Source organism: Diabrotica virgifera, chromosome 4, assembly GCF_917563875.1.
Source record: "Diabrotica virgifera virgifera chromosome 4, PGI_DIABVI_V3a".
NCBI classification, from domain to species: domain Eukaryota; kingdom Metazoa; phylum Arthropoda; class Insecta; order Coleoptera; family Chrysomelidae; genus Diabrotica; species Diabrotica virgifera.
The window spans coordinates 38,551,223-38,571,552 of NC_065446.1; the positions used below are offsets into that span (position 1 = coordinate 38,551,223).

Here is a 20,330-nt window from a genome sequence, read left to right on the forward strand (position 1 = left end):
AGGGGTTTTTCGTTTTTGGGTGATATCTTCGCTTTGAATCATCATACAAACTTGTTTTTTCTTTCGTTTTGTATGGTTTTTTATTGTCAGTCTATAGCATAGTATTTTTTCCAAAAATTTGGCGCGGAATTCAAATTTTCTTTGCTTTTGGAATTTTTAAACGTTTAAAAAAAAAGCCGAACAAATTGCCGAAAAGAAAATATTTCTTGGGTATCAAATTATCTCACATGTTTTTTTTTTCAGATTTTTATGGCGTGGTCATCATGATCAAAATAACAAAAAATCATTTTCCGGTATTTTTTATAACCGTTTTGACTCTGATTAAATTTTAAAATCATTATCTGCCTTCAAGTTCCTTTAAGTGGGTACATCCCAAAAAATATCAAAAACATTTTTAGACCCCAAGACCTGAACCTTGATCGAAACGTATTATTTCGTTTTTTGATGATAACTTCTTGGTCTAACTTGGTTCTAATCATCGTGGAAACTTCTTTTTTCTTTTAATTTGTAGGTTTCTTATTGCCTACACCATGTTATTTTTTACAAAATTTTTGTCGTGAAATTCAAACTTTTTAAGACTTCGAAGCTTTTATACAGGGTATTTCTAAATAAGTGTGACAAACTTTAAGGGGTAATTTTATTAATTAATTAATTTAAGGTAATTAATTCTACATGAAAACATAATGACAGTTTGCTTTATAATCGTATGTCCGCAAATGCTTCGTTTCCGTGATACGAGGTGTTGAAATTTTTCTTACAAACTGACTATTTATTTATTACTCTAAAACCGGTTGAGTTATGCGAATCAAATTTCGTGGGTTTTAAGAGCTTATTGCGCATTTTTTGAAATATAATTAAGAATTTTATATTCACCATTGGCGCACATACGGGTAATAGTCTGAATGTTTTTAAAGAAAAAAATATTACGTCACTGAGGTATTTCAAATTAAAAATAATTTTTGAATTCCTCGTTCAATTTGTGACAAAAAAATATATCTTCCCTTTTTTCATACGACGCGACGTTTTTATGCAAAAAAAACTTAACGCTTACAAAGTACTCGACAAGGAAGCATTTTTCGAAAAATTACCAAGAGAGAAAACGTGTTTATTTCGATGGGATTCGGGAAATTGTCTTGTTTTTTTAAGTTTTTTGTTAATAAAAATTTCCAAAATAAAAATAGTTTGGTGCGGTATAAATGCAAAAAAAGAGTCAGTATATTCCGTTACTATACATCTTTTTAAGAGTAAACCGCTCGCCTAATAGAATAGTCGCCATATTAACAACGTTTACCTAATATGTACTTACTAAATTAATCTGTAAATTTACCAATTTATCAATGCACCTATGAAAATCTACGATTTCATTAATCCGTTATACAAAGCAATGAGGGTGATATCTGCCCCTCAGTATGTTTAGTAAAACACATAAACACGCAATACGAACCACTTAGTGGGCACAGAGAAGACGGGAGAGTTACTATTATTAACAATGGTCAACCCATCTCCCAAAGATTTAAACAACTGTACAATATTCGTTTATACAAAACTTCGATGAGTTTATCCAAATCAAACATTTTTGGAAAATCAAAAATTGGTTAATACGAATAAAATGCTAGAGAATATGTATTAAAGTTAGTATAAGTTAACACACAAAACCCCGAATAAAATGTGCACCCTTCGTTCTACAAATTTTTACATAAAATTAAATAGTATTTTTTCAAATTTTCCCAAAAATATCTGACTTAAACATTCCCAATTTGCTTTGCACCCAATGATTCAAGTGGCAGGAGACTAGAAAACGAAGAGACAACTGTCATTGTCTCTTCGTTGTCTGTATTATATATAAGGCAAATATAATGACATCAAACTAAGAAGTTGCTTTCATTGTTTTTAGTTAAAAAAAAATAGAAATATTTATATTAAAATATAAAATTTAGGAAAAAGTTTACTTCCTATGTAGTTTTTGTAAATTACTAATTTATTACCAGTCGGAGACTTAGTAGTAGAATATTCATTAGAAAATTTTGATTTTCACACGAGGTCAAATCTGGTGAATACTGTGGATCGGGCAGCAGTTTGTAGACCACAATTCGACCAATTTGAGTGTGGCTACGGCTGAGATAAAATGTGAGTCGATGCCTTGTCATAGTGGAGGAACATGGTTGTTTTTTCGCCAAACGAGTCCGTTTTTCCTACAATTTGGCATATAATCGGCCCAATAGTTCGGCATAGTAGAGCCCTGTAACCGTTTTGCTTTTCTCAAGTTAGTAGGTGTAGACCACACAACAGTATTAAAAACAAACAGTAGTGATACTCTCGTCGGCGTCTTGTAAGTTTTTGAAGTGTCATTTTCAAGAGGTAGCCATTTTGTTATCTCTCATCTGAGGCGAAAAGTTTGACCAGTAACGAATACTTACAATGTCCGGATAGTATCACGAGGTTTTTCCTGATTTTTCCTCGTGATTTACTATGGAAACTCTAACACGAGAATTTTACTGTCACCGTTGCATTGGTTGTCTTTTTAAAAACAGATCACATGCTATGATTTTTTGTGACGGATATTCTTGAGTTGGGGTTGATTTCATGTAATCGAATGAACTCTCTTTCAGTAAAGTCGTCCCAGGAACGCAACTCATAAATATTGGCAATATCATTTTAAAGTCTTCTACTTTAACATTTATAATATATGTCTGAATTGCTGATATAAATGAGTGAGATTAAATTAAATTATTAGAAGAATTTTTTACTAAGCAACAACATTTTTGTTTAATTTATTAATATTTTGTATTTTGACAACGACATCCGATGTGGACGTCGAAACGTTAATAAAATCATTGTTTTTACTTAAATTGTGGCTTACTAGAACAGTTGATTACAAAAATGACACAAGGAAACAGCTTCAGAACAACTTTTACAATCGTGTATGTAAATTCTTAGTTTGACGTATAATTCCATAAAGGCCCATTAAAAAGGAAACTTACCGCTACCCATTTCAAAATTGAGTCCTAAAGTTTCGAGATCATTAACTTGTTGCTGCTGTGAAATCTGCATCTGGGATGGTGGCCTTGTAGGGGGCGCTGTCGTCCCTGCGGCAGGCTGAGCTTGAGCAGTTCTGGCTCCAACAACAGCACGCAATTCTTGCCGAACAAATTCCGAGGTTGGAGCACTTCCCGATACACCTGTCACAATATGGAGAGTGAACATGTTGTTTTAACAAAACAATCTAACAGAAAAATGTATGAGTGCCGGATATCCTACAGAATAGTTTTAAGTTATGTATAGTATAAAGTAAAAACTGTTTTACCGAAATTTAAAAATAATTTTGATCATTTAACAAATTATAAATTTTTCTGCTAATAGCATAATTGGAGAAATGAAGTCAAACACAGGGAAAAACAATATATAGACCTTACATCGTAAAATGCAGTGCCCATGATGTCACCAAGGATAATGGAAATAGAGTAGAATTTGCACCTTCCAAGAGCGTGATCGTTGTAAGTACCTATTTCCTACGCAAGAATTTCGATAAAGTAACACAGACTTTGCCTGGAGTGGATGGAATAATAAAAAATCAAATAGGTCACTTCTTGGTAGGCACAAAAATAACGAGTAAGAATGTAAGAATCGCAAATGCAAAAAAGAAAAAGGGTAATAGCTGAAGTACTAGCTGCAGTATAAAACTCTTGAAAGAGCCCAACATACCAGAATGTTACTAAAATTACCTTAAAAATAAAAATATAATGGATAATGTAGAAGGAAACAAGGGATTAAGGAAGCAGATATGATGTTCTCGGACCAGATGGTTCACTCGAACCAGACGAAATGGTTGTTTCGATGACGAATGTTAAGAATCGCTAAAAGAAAGAATAATAGGTTTGTTCCAACTCGATACAAAACCGTTCTTGAACGGTTGAACGGTTACAAGTATGCGCAGTAACGAAAATTGTGTTAATGCGCAGAATTATTCGTTATTGCGCATGCGCGTAACGATTCAAGAACGGTTTTGTATCGAGTTGGAACCAACCTAATATAAGCACATAAACTCATACCAAAAGAGAATATGGGATAAAGAGCAAACGTATAAAAAACTCAGGAGCGAGGAAAAATGCATAGAACAAAAGTAGAAAGTTACAGAATATCTTGAATAACCAAGAAAATAATTTAATCCAAGGTTAACGATGTTTAAGGACAACAATAGATACATAATTAGTACCAAGCAAATGATATGTCTCTCCAAATATCAAGAAACAATGCTCCATCTAATGTTGTAAGTGAGAGAGCAATCACTCGCCTACAAGTCATTAAGAGTCGACTGCATCCGCGCAGAGATCAAAAATGGAGGTGTAATACCATTATACATCTTTACAATATACTTGTCAAAGTCTGGGAAGAAGAAAAAAATGCCAGGAATGGTGCACTGGCATCATATACGACATGCTCGACAGTTTCGTCGTCTCGTTCATATTTCCTGCGTAGAGATGTGTCTACTAGCCCCAGTGGGTGGAGGTGTTTGCTTAGTTGAAAATGGCCAGTTAAAAAACCAACTGTCAAGCGTAGGTTTTCCTAGTCATTCCCAAGTACTTTTCTGATACCGACTTCGCAAGGTTTCTTAGTGTTACCTTGGTAAGTCGACATCCTCGCCCTTCTTCCCACCTTTTCACGGTTTGCATGTGGGAGCGACATTTGGCAATTTCTGCAATTGTTGTAGTTGACCAGCCAAAAAGATCACCAGGCCCTAGGAGTCGTAGACTTGCTGCCTTCCTAGCTAGCTGGTCAGCAATGCGGTTGCCTTTATTTTCATTGTGTCTTTTAACCCACCTCAGGATGATGTTGTTACCATCCGAAGCTTGGGCTAGTCACTCATGACATTCCATTACTATGATGTGACAAGTGGTCTATTCAGGGTTAGTAGCGCAACGTTAGTTGTCTGCTGTCTGTGCAGATTATAATGGTTTTACCGGCTATACCTTTCCGGGTTATCTCTTTTGCGGCTATGGAGATACCAGCCAGTTCAGTCTGGACTACGCTGGCATTTTTGCCCATACCCCATTTTATACTAAGGTTCAGTGATCTGGAGTAGGTATATCCCGCATCCTGAGCCTTCTTCCATTTTGGAGCCTGCGTATATGCAATACGCATTTGGCATGTTTGACTCCCTATGCTGGAGCTCTTTATGTCCAGCTTCTGTTGTTGTCTTCCTACATGGAAAGACAACCACGTAAGCTGAACGTGTGCCCATAAGTAAATAATAAACTAAAAGCTATTAAAATAAAAAGAAGTAATCAGTTTAATCCCCGTTGTTATTTATATAGCAATGTTTAATATTACAAAATACAATTATATGGTTCGACCTCATCTCATGACATACAAATTTAAAACTTCTGTAGGAAACCCGATTAAAACATAATTGTTTGCAAGAAATAATAATATTAACGATAGTATTGAGGTTGAAAAAAATATAATACACATTGTTAGTGCCAAACTTGGTCCTTGGAAGTACCATAGAAAAGGCAATCCAAATGCCAAGCACAGCTTACGTTACATTAATAATATAATTGTTTCTTGCAAACGAATATTGACATAGCTAGTTTCAATTATGTGGAAAATAATGTTGTTCAAAAGTTTTAGTATGAAAATTATGAAAAACATTAAAAATTTACAGTTTTTATTACTCATTCTTTTAGAAACTGCATATTTTTACTGTCGTCCCATACTTCCATGTGTAAATATTTTTAATTATTGCTTATAAATAAATTTGAGAAAATTGCTTATTTATGATTATATAAGAAACAAAAAATTGAAATAAACATAAGAGCTTTTTTAACTTGAAAACCATCATTTTAGTAATTAAAATCTTTATCAATATAGTCCAGTTGGGTGAGTCAAAAATAAAGGCCAAACCTTTCATGGCGAGCTACTCCAAATTTAATTATTCTAACCATTCAATCGGTGGTTTGGGGGGGGGCGGATCAATCGTAGTGTAAATTTAAAATTTCAACTGCAATACCTCCTGCCATTTTCGACTTTTCGACAAATTTTGACCTTTTGTGCTACAATCGAAACTTAAGGTCCTACGCCTATGACGCAGACAATAAACAGAAACGAACCTATGACCTTAAGTATTGATCAGGTGCCGCGGAGACTATCGCCCATATGATATTCATATTCAGCGACTCCAAAAATCCCTGAGTAACCACTTTATACTAATTTTGTATTGAAATTTCACAAAACTCCAGAAACGAGGCCTATCCTGGGCACCACATGCATCGAAAACTATAGCCGTCATGAGATTCGTATTCAGCGACCCCAAAAAACCCTGGAGTAGTACTATTGAACTCATTTCCGCCAATTATTTCCAAATTACAAATTTATTATATGTCATCACTTCGAAATGTACTTTGAAAAATGCATTTTAGACCAGGGCTGATCTGTGAAAAAGCGTCTATTTTTTGATGTGAGAGGTGGCATTCGGATTTTTGCAGATAAAGTTAGGTGACACCTTCAATAATAATAATTGACTTATTCTCCTTCTCAAATATGCCCAGAACATTAATAAAAAAATTAAAATATTTAAAAATTTAGAAAAACATCGATTTTTTTCTACTTTCTTTGCTTATAACTTTAAAACGATTCGTTTTGGAACTAAATCGTAAAGAAATAAAATAAAGATAATTGAATTTTGTATGATATACGACTGGTTAAAAATGTTTTAAAATATTTTAATTTAGTATTGCAATTTAGCAATGAATACAAAATAAGGGGCAAAATAAGCCTGTTGTTAGTCAATGTTTTTTAACCACTTTGGTGGCACTTAGAACCTTAGTAATTCGCTCAGAAAATTCTTATAACATACTTAAACAGTCTACCAAATTTCATTAAAATCGACCTAATAGATTTTGCATAATAAATTTGCAATCTAAATTTATTTAAAAAAGTTCAAATTTTTTAAAAATGTAGAGACCATTTAGAAGTTGGTTATTATAAACAATTAAAATTATAAACAATTTTTTGGCTTATAAACAAATAGCTTTGTTTAAAAATAAAAAAATGAATGTTTAGCAATGCAAACAATCAAAACCGGTATAATTTGATACTTTATAATACTTTATAATTATAATTTGATATAATTAACTTTCAAATGCTGTCAGCAGAATTGCTTTTTTATTTTTTAATCAAAAATCCACTAGGAAGAATTTCCTGTAGCTGGCTGTATACCATTAATTACAAGTAAAATTTAATAAAAAATTTTTGGTCTTGGTAAAAGGTATATTATTTTAAAAAGCCCTGTAGGGCTACAAACATCAAACAGAACGTTTTCGCTCTAAAAAGAGCATCATCAGTGTTGCAAGAACATGGTGAGCCAACCAAAAACTAAGTTGCCTGTCAGCTCTTGTAACATAATGACCTAATTTGTTACCTTTGACCCACTTACAACGTGTGGGAGTCATATGTTATCCTAGGGCCATATCCTTAGGGATTATATCCATCCTTTGGAATTTGCTATGTTAGCATTTTGATGTGACTTTTAGTCCATTTTTGAAAGGCTTTGACCTTCGTATTTTTTGGTTGGCTCACCATGTTCTTGCAACACTGATGATGCTCTTTTTAGAGCGAAAACGTTCTGTTCGATGTTTGTAGCCCTATAGGGCTTTTTAAAATAATATACCTTTTACCAAGACCAAAAATTTTTTATTAAATTTTACTTTTAATCAAAAGTTATTGGGGTTCAAAAATTGCAATTTTTCGATTTTTTAAAAGTTTAACGCGTTTATCTCGAAAACTATGCATCCTACGAAAAAACTTGTAAGAACATTTTTTGCCTAGAATTACCCAAGAAATATAAAAAAATGTTTTATTTTGCGAAAAATCGATTTTATGTAATTCCTCGATAACAATCTTATCGACATCTGGATCAACTGTTACTGTTACCCAAAAAATTCGTGTTCTACGGGTCAAAATACATAAAAAAAACTTGGGTAAGTCCATCTAAATACAGGAGGCCGTTGCATCCCCTCCTGGCGACAGCACTAATTTGTTTATGAGCCAAAAAATTGTTTATCACTTTAAAACATTGCTGAGGCTGCCTAAATAATCCGATTTTAATTCTATAAGGTGTATTAGATAGGTAGAGACCTGTTTATATGTTAAAAAATTAGCCAACTTTTAAATGGTTTTGTGGAAACCAAAAAAGTGGAACTTTTTGTTCAGAAAGTTTTTAAAAAATTTGAACTTTTTTAAAAACATTTAGATTGCAAAATTATTATGCAAAATCTATTAGGTGGATTTTAATGAAATTTGGTGGACGGTTTAAGTATGTTATAAGAATTATTTAGGCGAATTACGTAGGTTCTAAGTGCAACCAAAGTGGTTGAAAAACATTGAACAAAAATAGGCTTATTTTGTCCCCTTATTTTGTATTTATTGCTATTTTGCAGAAAAGGTAATAATTTAAGACATTTTTAACCAGTCGTATATCATACAAAATTTAATTATCTTTATTTTATTTCCCTACGACTATGTTCCAACATGAATCGTTTTAAAGTTATAAGCAAAGAAAGTAGAAAAAATCGATGTTTATCGAAATTTTTAATATTTTTATTTTTTAATTAATGTTCCGGGCATATTTGAGGAGCATAAGTCAATTATAATTATTGAAGTTGTCACCTAACTTTATCTGCAAATATCCGAATACCACCTCTCACATCCACCTCAAAACAGATCCGTCCTGGTCTATTTGTCTTGTTCAATAATGCAATTTTCATTTCGACATCATGACTTCAGTTCACAAAATTTTCTAACGTTCTTACGAATCAAATGAAACAAATTTGAACAACTACAAAACATTAGTAGACTTTATTGTCTCGTCTACGAATAAAGTTGCTAAAAAATACATGGTTTTCAAGTTAAAGGCAAAGTTAAGAGTTAAAAAACTCTAATATTTTATAACGATACCTAAAAAACAAAATAACAAATGTTCATTTGCATTTATATTTAAATAGGTACTGAATTCTTATGTCACATAACTTGAATTAAACAATATTAGAAAATCTGTAAAGCTACTGAAACTAGTCATTCGAAAAATAACATAACAATTATTGTAAATGCATCATGCCCTAATTTCTAAAATTATTTTAGCAAGACAAAATATAATTGTGGTATATGAAGTAAAAAACACAAAGCACAAATAAAAATCTGCAAACAAAAAAACTGCCAAACAAAAAATTAAGCACACATAAAATAAGCGACATATTAACCAGCAACGATATAAAATTTCTAATGATTTTTACCCATGGCGATAATTCAGGGAAAATGGAATGTTTAGGACATACAAAGGAAAAAGGAGACTATTTTTTTGGTATTATCCCAGTGATTTTAGCACAGCTATGAGGCGAGCACATGTAAATGTATGAGGTATGTTTACTTCTCGCATTTATCAACACCTACATCTTTATTGTTTTTTATTAAATTTTATATCCTGAAATAATTATTGTGGTCAGTTAGTTCATCTGTCATAGATTCAGCTATATCCTCACTTAGATAATGAACCTAAATTGTGTTAAACTTACGATGTACGTATAGATATACAATAAAATTGCGTACCATACAAGTTACCTCTTTGTGTAACGTGCAACCGTTGTTTTGCATGTCTAAACGCACAATAAATGTGTGAGTTACCTACTAAAATGAGTTACTACATTATGACATGAAACAGAAACATCATGATCGGTGAGCTAATATACAGGGTGTCTCATTAGGAATTGTCCATATGGTAACCGGAGAAACCTTAGCACAAAATACGAAGATTTAACCTACAACACTTAAATAAAATGTGGCTCCTTACTGAGTTACAGGTTGTTTTATTTAAAAATTTAAAAACTATTTGTACCCAGTACTTTAAAACCATTTGACATATTCTTCTGATACTTGGCAACAAGTGTACGCACTGTACACCCTACTAAATTATGTTAAATGAACGTTTCTGGCTGCTACCAGAGGCGTACGATGGGGGACAGTGAATGATTGACCTTTCCCAAATTCTACGCCACTGGCGGAATTGCTATTTTAGTGCAATTTTTGGATCTTCCAATACTTTCTATGTAAATAATATACTCTTCATTCGTAACGATAAAGTCTTTAGTTGTCGAGATATTTGAAGTTAAAAATGAAACGGCACAGTTATTTGATTAATGTATTATGCCTATTCGTTTTTAAATTCAAATATCTCTAAAACTAATGATTTTATCGTTACGAATGAAGAGTATATTATTTACATAGAAGTATTGGGAAATCTAAATGCTAAAATGGCAGTTCCGTTAGTGGCGTAGAATGTAGAAAGGGTCACCCATTAACTTTCCCCTGCCGTACGCCTCTGGTAGTAGCCAGAAACAATTATTTAACATAATTTAGTAGGGTGTACAGTACCTACACTTCCTGCCAAGTATGACAAGGACATGTTAAGGTCGATTCTCACTATACGTTTCGTTTACTTTACATATCCGTTGCTTTCCGTTCACATAAAATATTATTAAATACAAATCATAGTACATATTTTATATTATGCCACTTTCCGTTCGCGGTTAAGATTATCTGCCCCGTATTTTTTCGGCAAGTCGCGACGGTATTTTATTATTAAATTTTCTTCAGTCTACATTTTATCAAGCCAGAAAAAAAGCACGCGTATTCCTTTCAAAAACAAGAATAAAATGTTACCAAACTGGAACAAAATACAATGTTAAATGGAGACGGAACGTAAACGCGACGTCTACTGAAAATGGTGGTTAAAATAAGGAAGGTAAGGTGTATGGAACGGGTATGGAAAGCAAACGGAACGTATAGTGAAAATCGACTTTTAAATGGTTTTAAAGTATTGGATATAAATAGTTTTTAAATTTGCAGATAAAACACCCTGTAACTCAGTAAGGAACCACATTTTATTTAAGTGTTTTAGGTTAAATCTTCGTATTTTGTGCTAAGGTTTCTCCAGTTACTATATGGACAATTCTTAATGAGACACCCTGTATAACATACTCTTTTAAAGCAAATAAAATATATGATAACGTAATCAACAATAGTAAAAACTAACCAAAATACAATACGTTTAAAAGTAAAAATGTTACCTAAAAAGTTGTATGAACCGCCAAGAATGATACTATGACAGGTGAAGCAGCTGATTGCATTTTAGGCACTATGCTGTTAACATGCATGATGTACAAAAGAGTGTAAACATGACCTCGAAATTTATGAATGTTGTTAGACACAGGGTTATGTGCCAAATGAGTGCTATGGTGAGGATGACCGCGATCTCAAATCCTCAGAATAAGTATTTTAAAAAGATATATTTTTAATTCCGGTACCTTCTCAATTATTTCAAAAAATTCTTTATAAGTTTCTGCTGAGTAGTTTTTAGGTAGTTTAATTTATTGTACTGTAAATTGTCTGTCTAAAAAGTGTGAGTATAGTAAACTGACCAATAAGCAACATTGCTCGGCAACTAGCAACTCAGTTGCCAGTTACTGTCTGTAATGTGAAGATCTAACCTGCGGACAAGCAACCCAAGTGTTGTGGGGAGTCCTGTGGGGAGAAATATTCATCATTCATATCCGATATTAAACATATATTTATCACCCCGTATATCACATGAAACAATTTGTTATTATATTTACACATGTGCGGGTTACTAATTTTGTTTAATTGTTGCAAATCATAAACAATATTTTGACAATGGACATTCATTTTGCTGACTAAATAAAAATATTTGTTTTAAAGTCGTATGGGCTATGGCCCAATTTATCCTACAGCTAAGAAAGAGCATAGGTACATTAGATTCATTCCGTCGAGTAACTTCAACGAGTCAAGATGTGCTTTTAAATACATTCCTTCGATTCAATCAACATGTAGCATAATCAATGATTCTCAGTTTAAGCTTCATACGAAGCGGTCAGTAAAGTAGCGTCATTACGTCTCCCGGGAAGTTGTATAGTTGTCATTTACAGAAATAAATGATCATGTTGAATTTGGTGTTTCACTAAAGGCTACAGATCCTGCAGCTGAGCTCGAAGATTATACACCTTCAATTCAATATAACAATGTAAACATTTTATAATTGTACAACATTTAAAGGGTTTTCACTCATATGTTTTGGTGGCCAAACCTGTTAACCGCACTGATGATGAACTTTTTAGTTCGTAAACGTTATGTGATATAGCTCTTTAAGATATTTTTAAATAAAATATACATTGTATTAGGGATTTAACTATTTCTTTTTTGATTAATGGTATAAAGCCAGCTACAGGAATGTATTTTCCTTGTGGATTTCTCTATTACTTATTTGTGTGTCCAGTTCCTCTATCAAATTATTAGATAGTGCCTAATAGATGGATTAGTATTCACCTCATAATGGCAAAATAAAAGATGTATTCTTATACAGTTCTCTAACAATCTAATCACATCTTAACCAAAAATCAAATAATTCTTCTAAACATAAGTTGATTCCCGTAATATACTCGGTCAGTACAGTAATATATTAGTTCTATCTCTGTCACATTTACATGCACATCAATTCCCTTCCCTTTATAGCTGTTTGCACAAATGTTTTTGAAAATCTAGATCATTTGAGAAAAAAATTATATAGTTGATTGAGTAATAAGCACCGAGTTATTTTATGCTAGCGTAAAAAAATGAAACTACTAGCTTTTGTGACCTTTTTACCACCTAAATTTCAACAGTCCTTAGTTTTATAGTTCTTTAGAAAAAAACTGAGAAGGCGATGTCAGATATATTGCGAAAAAAGCAGCAGGGAGAGAAAATGAGGTAATTCTGAAGATTTTTCCTTCGTGGGGTGTTCTGATAGATAACAGAGGTGCCCCTAGCTTGCCAACGGAGACAATGACTTACCAGGCTGAAGGTGTGGGGGAGGAGCACGGCCCCTATCTGCGCCATTGTAGGCTAATGGTATACCCGTCTGATCGTAACAGTACTGGGAGTCTTGGTGGTAACTCATCATTTGGGGGACAGGGTGTGGATGGGGAGGAACGGGGGAATAAAGGTGGGGATGGTGGTCCCTGCCTGTGTACGGCCCACCTGTAACACACGCCACCCTCTCAATTCATGGTGTTCTGTATTTTATCTCCTCTCTTATATACCCTATTCTATCGGGCGGTTATTCAAAATTATCTTTACATGTTATAGTTCATTCATATTTTTTTAGGCTCCTTAAACAACAAACATTTTATAAAAAATATTGTAAAATATTCATTGTTGTTGGAGTTTTAATTTTATTTTAGATTAAACTTAAAATCATATATAAATAACTTAATAACAATAACATGTAAGGAAATAAAATATATGTAACCGCCCCGACCAATATAATTATGGAAGCTTAAGTATTTCACTCTAAGTTTGTATCTAATATGTATGACTAAATTTTGTTATATTCCCCAATCAAATCACTTCTACTATAACAAGTGCTATAAAAATTGATATAAGTGACTACTTTTTATTTTCAATTGAGGAAAATAACTGCATAAATTTTCTACCATGCATAATCATAGTAACAATTTAATGTCCTAAAAGAATTTGTTTCCTACGAATGCATGGGTAGCAAGTTCAAACCATGCTAATAAACAACTGGTAAAGAGAGAAGAATCTAAATGGTACATTTTTCTAATACAGTTCTTCGTAAAGATTCAAAATGTGTATACTACCATACTATAAAATCATTATGATCTGAATAGTTAACATAATAAAAACTTAAAGGCTATCGCCTTTCTAAATTCTCACCACATAGATCAGTATACTCAAGAATACATAACATACTATTTTTGTTAAATTTCCTTAAAATCAAAGCTGAAGAAAACCATTCTGTGGACTAGGAAATTATATCACCAATGCGAAATACTTAGTAGCTCAATTCTCTAAGTAGGAATGTTATAAAAATGGAAAGAGAAAGTATTCTGGACCTATAGTTATCATTTTCCAATCTAATTTCTAAAATATCTGAAAAATAGATATTTATTTTTCGAAGTCTCCATATCTGGACAGTGCAATCCCTAGTACTTTGTTTTCATGATTCTAGGTCAATTGCTTGAAGGACATGAAAATTGGTCGAAATACAAATTGCTTGACTAAAGTAGGAAATTATATATTTATCCAAGTATTTTATTCACAATAATGCAAAATATATACCTAAATATACATAAGAAATATACTTTTAATATGAAAAATCATGTAATATTTCATGTAAATAATCACATATTATTTTTTGTTGTTCATAATTGTTTATTAAACGCAATAATCTATCAGCACTTTTCTGCATTTTGGAATCTGCGATGCCCATCTTCGATAAAATTAAGGTAATGATTTTAATCCTTCCCTAATACCTGGAAATTATCATAATCCCTATATCATAATGAAACTAAATCAAAATCGTTATTTTTTTTATTTCCAAAGTTCAACGATATTTTAGATTTGTGATAAATATTTTTCAGCATAAATTAATATACGATTATATACGTAGAATATCACATAATTTGTCCTATTTAAAATATCTTTCTTATGTCTATATTTTGTATTATTATGCAGAAATATTTAGATATATAATTTTCTTTTTTATTCGAGCAATTGATTTCAAGCAATTGCATTCGAGCAATTGACCGGTTACCTGTTTTCATTACTTGTTCAATGCTACATCTACTTAAAGTTAACATCTTATTAATTCTTTACTGATAACTACTATTATTTTAGTTTTCTGAGCTGAAATCGATATTTTCAATTATTTGCTCTTGTATTAAATCTGTGGACTATCTTAATTAAATCTGTGGACCTTTGCAGACTATCTTAATTTTGGGCTATCAATATTGCATTATTTGTACATATCTTCCTTTATTGACGCTCTTTATAACTTCATCCATAATTAGATTGAAAGGCATATGGTTTAGTAAATCCACATGTCTTATTCCATTGTCCTATATCTATACTTCCGTAAGTTGTCCATCTAGTCTGACTTCTATATTGTTGTTTTGATAGACGTTTTCAATTGTTTTTACAATAATTGGATATATGAATTGAGTCAATACTGGCAATCTTAAGTTTGTATTTTAATAGTTGTTACATAATCATGGGGCAACCGGTTTCGAGTCCTACAATTTATGACTCATCTTCAGGCCCAGTACATAAAGTCTTCACAATACAAACTACAAGCTAAAATCACAAAAAGAGACAAACATGTACATACACATATATAAAAAACATAAAAAACAACTATGCCTTGGTTTAAATTACATACAATAAGGCCAAACAACTGTATAGTATTGAACTTAATAGTATATAGAGTGTATACTGAGACATTTTGCCATTGGGAGTGACCAATCTGATGAGCATTGCTTGGTATATAATTTAATATATACTACCATCAACCCTTAAATAGTTAAGGGTTGATGGGGTCTTGACAAGATGGTATGCGATCAAAAACACATAAAGTTTGTAGTAATAGGTATGTACTTACATATCAGTTACGGAAACCGTCCTACAGGTTTTCAGTTTCTGTAGGATGGTTTCCGTAACTGATATGTAAGTACATACCTATTACTACAAACTTTATTTATTTTTTGATCACATACCATCTTGTCAAGACTTCTTTAACCCTTAACTATTTAAGGATTGATGGTAGTATATTAAATTAAAGTCCGTCCGCTATAACTTTTCCCATGCGGTACGATTCATTTTCAATCAAATTAAGTCAAAACATCAATTAAAACGAACGTCGATGTGTATATACATTTTGTATACTGTATACTATATACTACACACATCGGCGTACGTTTCACTTTCTGTTTTGACTTAATTTGATTGAAAATGAATCGTACCGCATGGGAAAAGTTATAGCGGACGGACTATATTATATAGCAAGCAATTCTCATCAGATTGGTCACTCCCAATGGCAAAACGTCTCAGTATAAACTCTATAGACTATTAAGTTCAATACTATACAGTTGATTGGCTTTATTGTATATAATTGAAACCAAGACATAGTTGTTTTATGTTTTTTATATATGTATATGTACATGTTTGTCTCTTTTTGTGATTTTAGCTTGTAGTTTGTATTATGAAGACTTTGTGTACTGGGCCTGAAGATGAGTCAAATTGTAAGACTCGAAACCGGTTGCCCCATGATTATGTAACAACTATTAAAATACAAACTTAAGAGGAAACAGAGCGATCAACAGGTAGCGAAAACGCGTTCCAAGATTGCGGCTGTAATTTTGAATATTTTTTCGAGATATTTGGCACACGTATTCGTAATATAATAAAGAATGGCGGTACAGAGCCCAATTGGAAAAATATATTAATATGTGGAAATTACTCTGTAATTAAATACAATATTAAAAAAACGAGCCTGTACCGCCATTAAGAAGAACAAAAAAATACACTTTCTTCAAATAAACTTTTTTATCCGATGCCTAGATTTTGTGTCATTTTGGAACTATGTACTAATGAAATAAAAAATTTTAATAGTTCCAAAATGACACAAAATCTAGGCATCGGATAAAAAAGTTTATTTGAAGAAAGTGTATTTTCTTGTTCTTCTTAATGGCGGTACAGTTCAGCAAATATAGCTGAAAGTGTGAAATTCTCATTGCCTGCGCTAACAATGAAGTGAGAACGCACATAGAAACGGTCTGGACCGTCAGTGCGAGTGCGAGGTCCGTCGTTTGACGAATGCGCATCATGATCGTCACGCGTTTTCACACTTTCATCTATATTTGGTGAACTGTACAGGCTCGTTTTTTTAATATTGTATTTAATTACAGAGTAATTTCCACATATTAATATATTTTTCAAATCGGGCTCTGTACCGCCATTCTTTATTATATTACGAATACGTGTGCCAAATATCTCGAAAAAATATTAAAAATTAGAGCCGCAATCTTGGAACGCGTTTTTGCTACCTGTTGATCGCTACTGTATCACCTTAAGATTGCGAGTATTGACTCAATTCCTATATCCAATTGTATAATGGACTCGCATTGGCAACCCTTTCATCATTTGTTTTTATAATATTAAGCGGGATCTGTCTATAATACAAAATATGTATTAGGTCTTACTCTGTCAAATGCTTACTTCAAGTTAATCAAACACAGGAATTCAGGTCTATTACATTCTAATACTTTCTCTGTCTTATGACGAATATTGCATCTCGACACGATCTTCCCATACAGAAACCTTGTTGCTCGTCTGCTAAGTTTGTAAGCTGATTTAGTTGTTCTTGCAAAAATTTAGTTGTAAGTTTCAGGTTACTATTTAGCAGTTTCATACCTCTAGTTTTCTGGTTGTTTCTTCTCGTCCTTTTTGAATAATAGAACTAACTCGTTTGTCCTCTATTCTTTTGGTATTTTATTGTGTCTTATAATTTTAACAATTATAAAGTTAATTAATACTGTTAGTTGATCAATCATTGCCGCCTCACCAAATTTCAACAACTCATTTGGTTTTGCATCTTTACCTGCAGCTTTTTCTTTAGTTTTTCAAGTGGTATTTGTGGTTCCAACGCCATTTGTTGTTCCTCTGTATATAACTTCATTCATTATTTTCGATATTTTTCTCAATTTCTCACTTTTCGATAAAACTCAAAGAATGATGCGTAATAAATGAAATGAAAACTGACAGAATCACTAATAATTCTGCGAGTCAGTACGTAAAACTTATAGAGAGCTCACGAAAAATTGATCATATGTTATGTTTCGATCTAACGAACTTTAGTCTTGCGATTGCCCTTAATAAGTTACTATCTTTAATAGAAATAAATCATAACTTTAGATTAAAATACGCTTATTTTGTTTCGATTTCCACTTCTGAAATCGTTTTCGTTTAAAAATAGTACATAATATTAAAGTTCTACAAGGAAATAGCTTGAGAAAAAACAATGACTGATATTAAAAAAGATCGAAGATGGTATATTAAGACCAAATCAAATTTTCTTGCGGCCCCTAAATGTTTATAAAAGAAGCTTCACTGGTGGAGTTTCAAACAGCCAATTATTTTTGTAATACAATATAAAAAATCAAACACAACTTGACATAATACTAGTATGTTTCGTTAAAACAACTTACTAAGAAGAATTAAATTAAAAATTTTTCAACCATTCGCTCATTTTTCTAAAGATGATGTTTCGGCAAAATCTTGACTACATTAAGTATGTCGAAATGAAAAACAGTGTTGGGTTTTATGTTATATTATAGAATTTCAAGATAATCAATGAAGGGATGATTGGATACAATTCTCGGTTGAACTTTGATGGAATTCGGCATTGGGGCATTCCTCAAGAAGACGCACAGACACAACAAAGATGCCTGAATTTGTGAATAAGTTTACGTCAAAGTTAAGTTGCAAAAACGAAAGGAATACATACAGACTGAGAAATTTCTCATGGTTGGTATGCACATTTAATGAGAGCGACAAAGAGACATGTATTTATTATTCTTTTAAAACGGGCTAGAAGATATAGACTGGCAAAGCAAGGTAGCGCCAACAACCCACTTCGTTTCATAGGTAGGTCTTTCTTAGCACAGCGTTGCCAAAGTAGATTTACAAAAGAAAATAACAAAGTAGAAAAAATTTTAATACTTAACTTTTTGTAAACAAATATAATAAACAAATTATTTAAAAGAAAAAAACTTAAGTAAAAAAATATTGTTTTCATCCATTTTAAAAAAATGTGAAAACGTTGAAATATACAGGGTGTAACAAAAATACAGGTCATAAATTTAATCGCGTATTCTGGGACCTAAAATAGTTCGATTGAACATAACTTACCTTAGTACAAATGTGCACGGAAAAAAAGTTACAGCCCTTTGAAGTTACAAAATGAAAATCGATTTTTTCCAATATATCGAAAACTATTAGAGATTTTTTATTAAAAATGGACATGTGGTATTGTTATGGCGGTAGTATTTAAAAAAAATTATAATGAAATTTGGACACCCCATAAAAATTTTATGGTGGTTTGGTTCCTTTAAACCCCCCCCCCCAAATTTTTGTGTACGTTTCAATTTAATTATTATTGTAGCGCCATTAGTTAAACACAAGTTTTTAAAAACTTTTTTGTCTTTTAGTACTTTTTCCAAAAGTCAGTTTTTATCGAGATATTTAAATATTTTTTAAATCCACCACATATTTGTATATGGTAAAGTACGATTATGGAGACTGTAATAATATGAAAATTTATTTATGATTTACATTTTTAGGTATATTTTGAACCATATTAAAAAAGAAGCCACATCTCGATAAAAGATGCTTTATCAAAAAAATACAAAGAGGCAAAAAAGTTTTAAAAACACTGTGTTTAACTAATGGTACCGCAGTAATAGTTTAATTGGAACGTATACAAACATTTGGGGGGTTTAAAGGAACAAAACCCTCATACAATTTTTATGTAAACATATAAAAAACAAGCCGCAACTCGATAAAAACTGCCTTATCAAAACAATACTAAGGGGCAAAAAAGTTTTAAAAATATTTAATTTAACTAATGGCACCAGAAAAATTATTTATTTGAAACGGACACAAAAGTTTGGGGGGGTTTAAGCGAACAAAACCCCCATAAAATTTTTATGGGGTGTACAAATTTCACTATAATTTTTCTTTAAGATGTTCTTGCCATAAGAATGTCACTTGTCCATTTTCAACAAAAAATCTCTAATAGTTTTCGATATATTCGAAAAAATCGATTTTCATTTTGTAACTTCAAAGGGCTGTAACTTTTTTGTGTGCATATTTGTACTAAGGTAAGTTAGGTTCATTCGAACTATTTTTGGTCCCAGAATATGTGGTTTAATTTATGACCTGTATTTTTGTTACACCCTGTATAATTCAACCTTTTTCACCCATTTTTTTTTAAAATGGGTGAAAACAATATTTTTTACTTTGTAAGTAAGTATGTAAGTTTTTTTTAATAATTTGTTTATTAAGTATATTCGTTTACAAAAAGGCAAATATTATTATTTCTTCTACTTTGTTATTTTCTTTTGTAAATCTACTTTGGCAACGCTGTGCTGAGAAAGACCTACCTACGAAACTCGAGTGGGTTGTTGGCGCTACCTCGCTTTGCCGGCCTATATCTTCTAGCCCGTTTTAAATGTATAATAAATACATGTCTCTTTGTCGCTCTCATTAAAGGAGCATACCGACCATGAGAAATTTCTCAGTCTGTATACCATTTCTAAGTCAAACACGAATATCAAAGAAGGCTGGCTGTAAAACAGTTAAAAGAACTGGGATAGTAGTGTGCAGGTCTAGAAATAAATAATCAGAAAATCTGTGAAAAATTCCAATCA

General features: G+C 32.1%; 1 protein-coding gene across 4 annotated transcripts in view; it reads right to left on the reverse strand.

Moving 5' to 3' along the window:
- The window catches only part of LOC114324944 (nuclear receptor coactivator 2), a 394,092-nt gene that overhangs the window by 22,777 nt on the left and 350,985 nt on the right, over positions 1 to 20,330 (reverse strand). For 3 of the 4 annotated variants that reach the window (XM_028272868.2, XM_028272866.2, XM_028272867.2), the window contains exons 13-14: positions 12,895 to 13,080; positions 2,982 to 3,179 (exon numbers count right to left, since the gene is read on the reverse strand). In XM_028272868.2, the coding sequence (XP_028128669.1) occupies positions 2,982 to 3,179; positions 12,895 to 13,080 (384 nt within the window). The remainder of the gene's footprint in view (positions 1 to 2,981; positions 3,180 to 12,894; positions 13,081 to 20,330) is intronic. The other variant, XM_028272870.2, reaches the window with a different exon arrangement.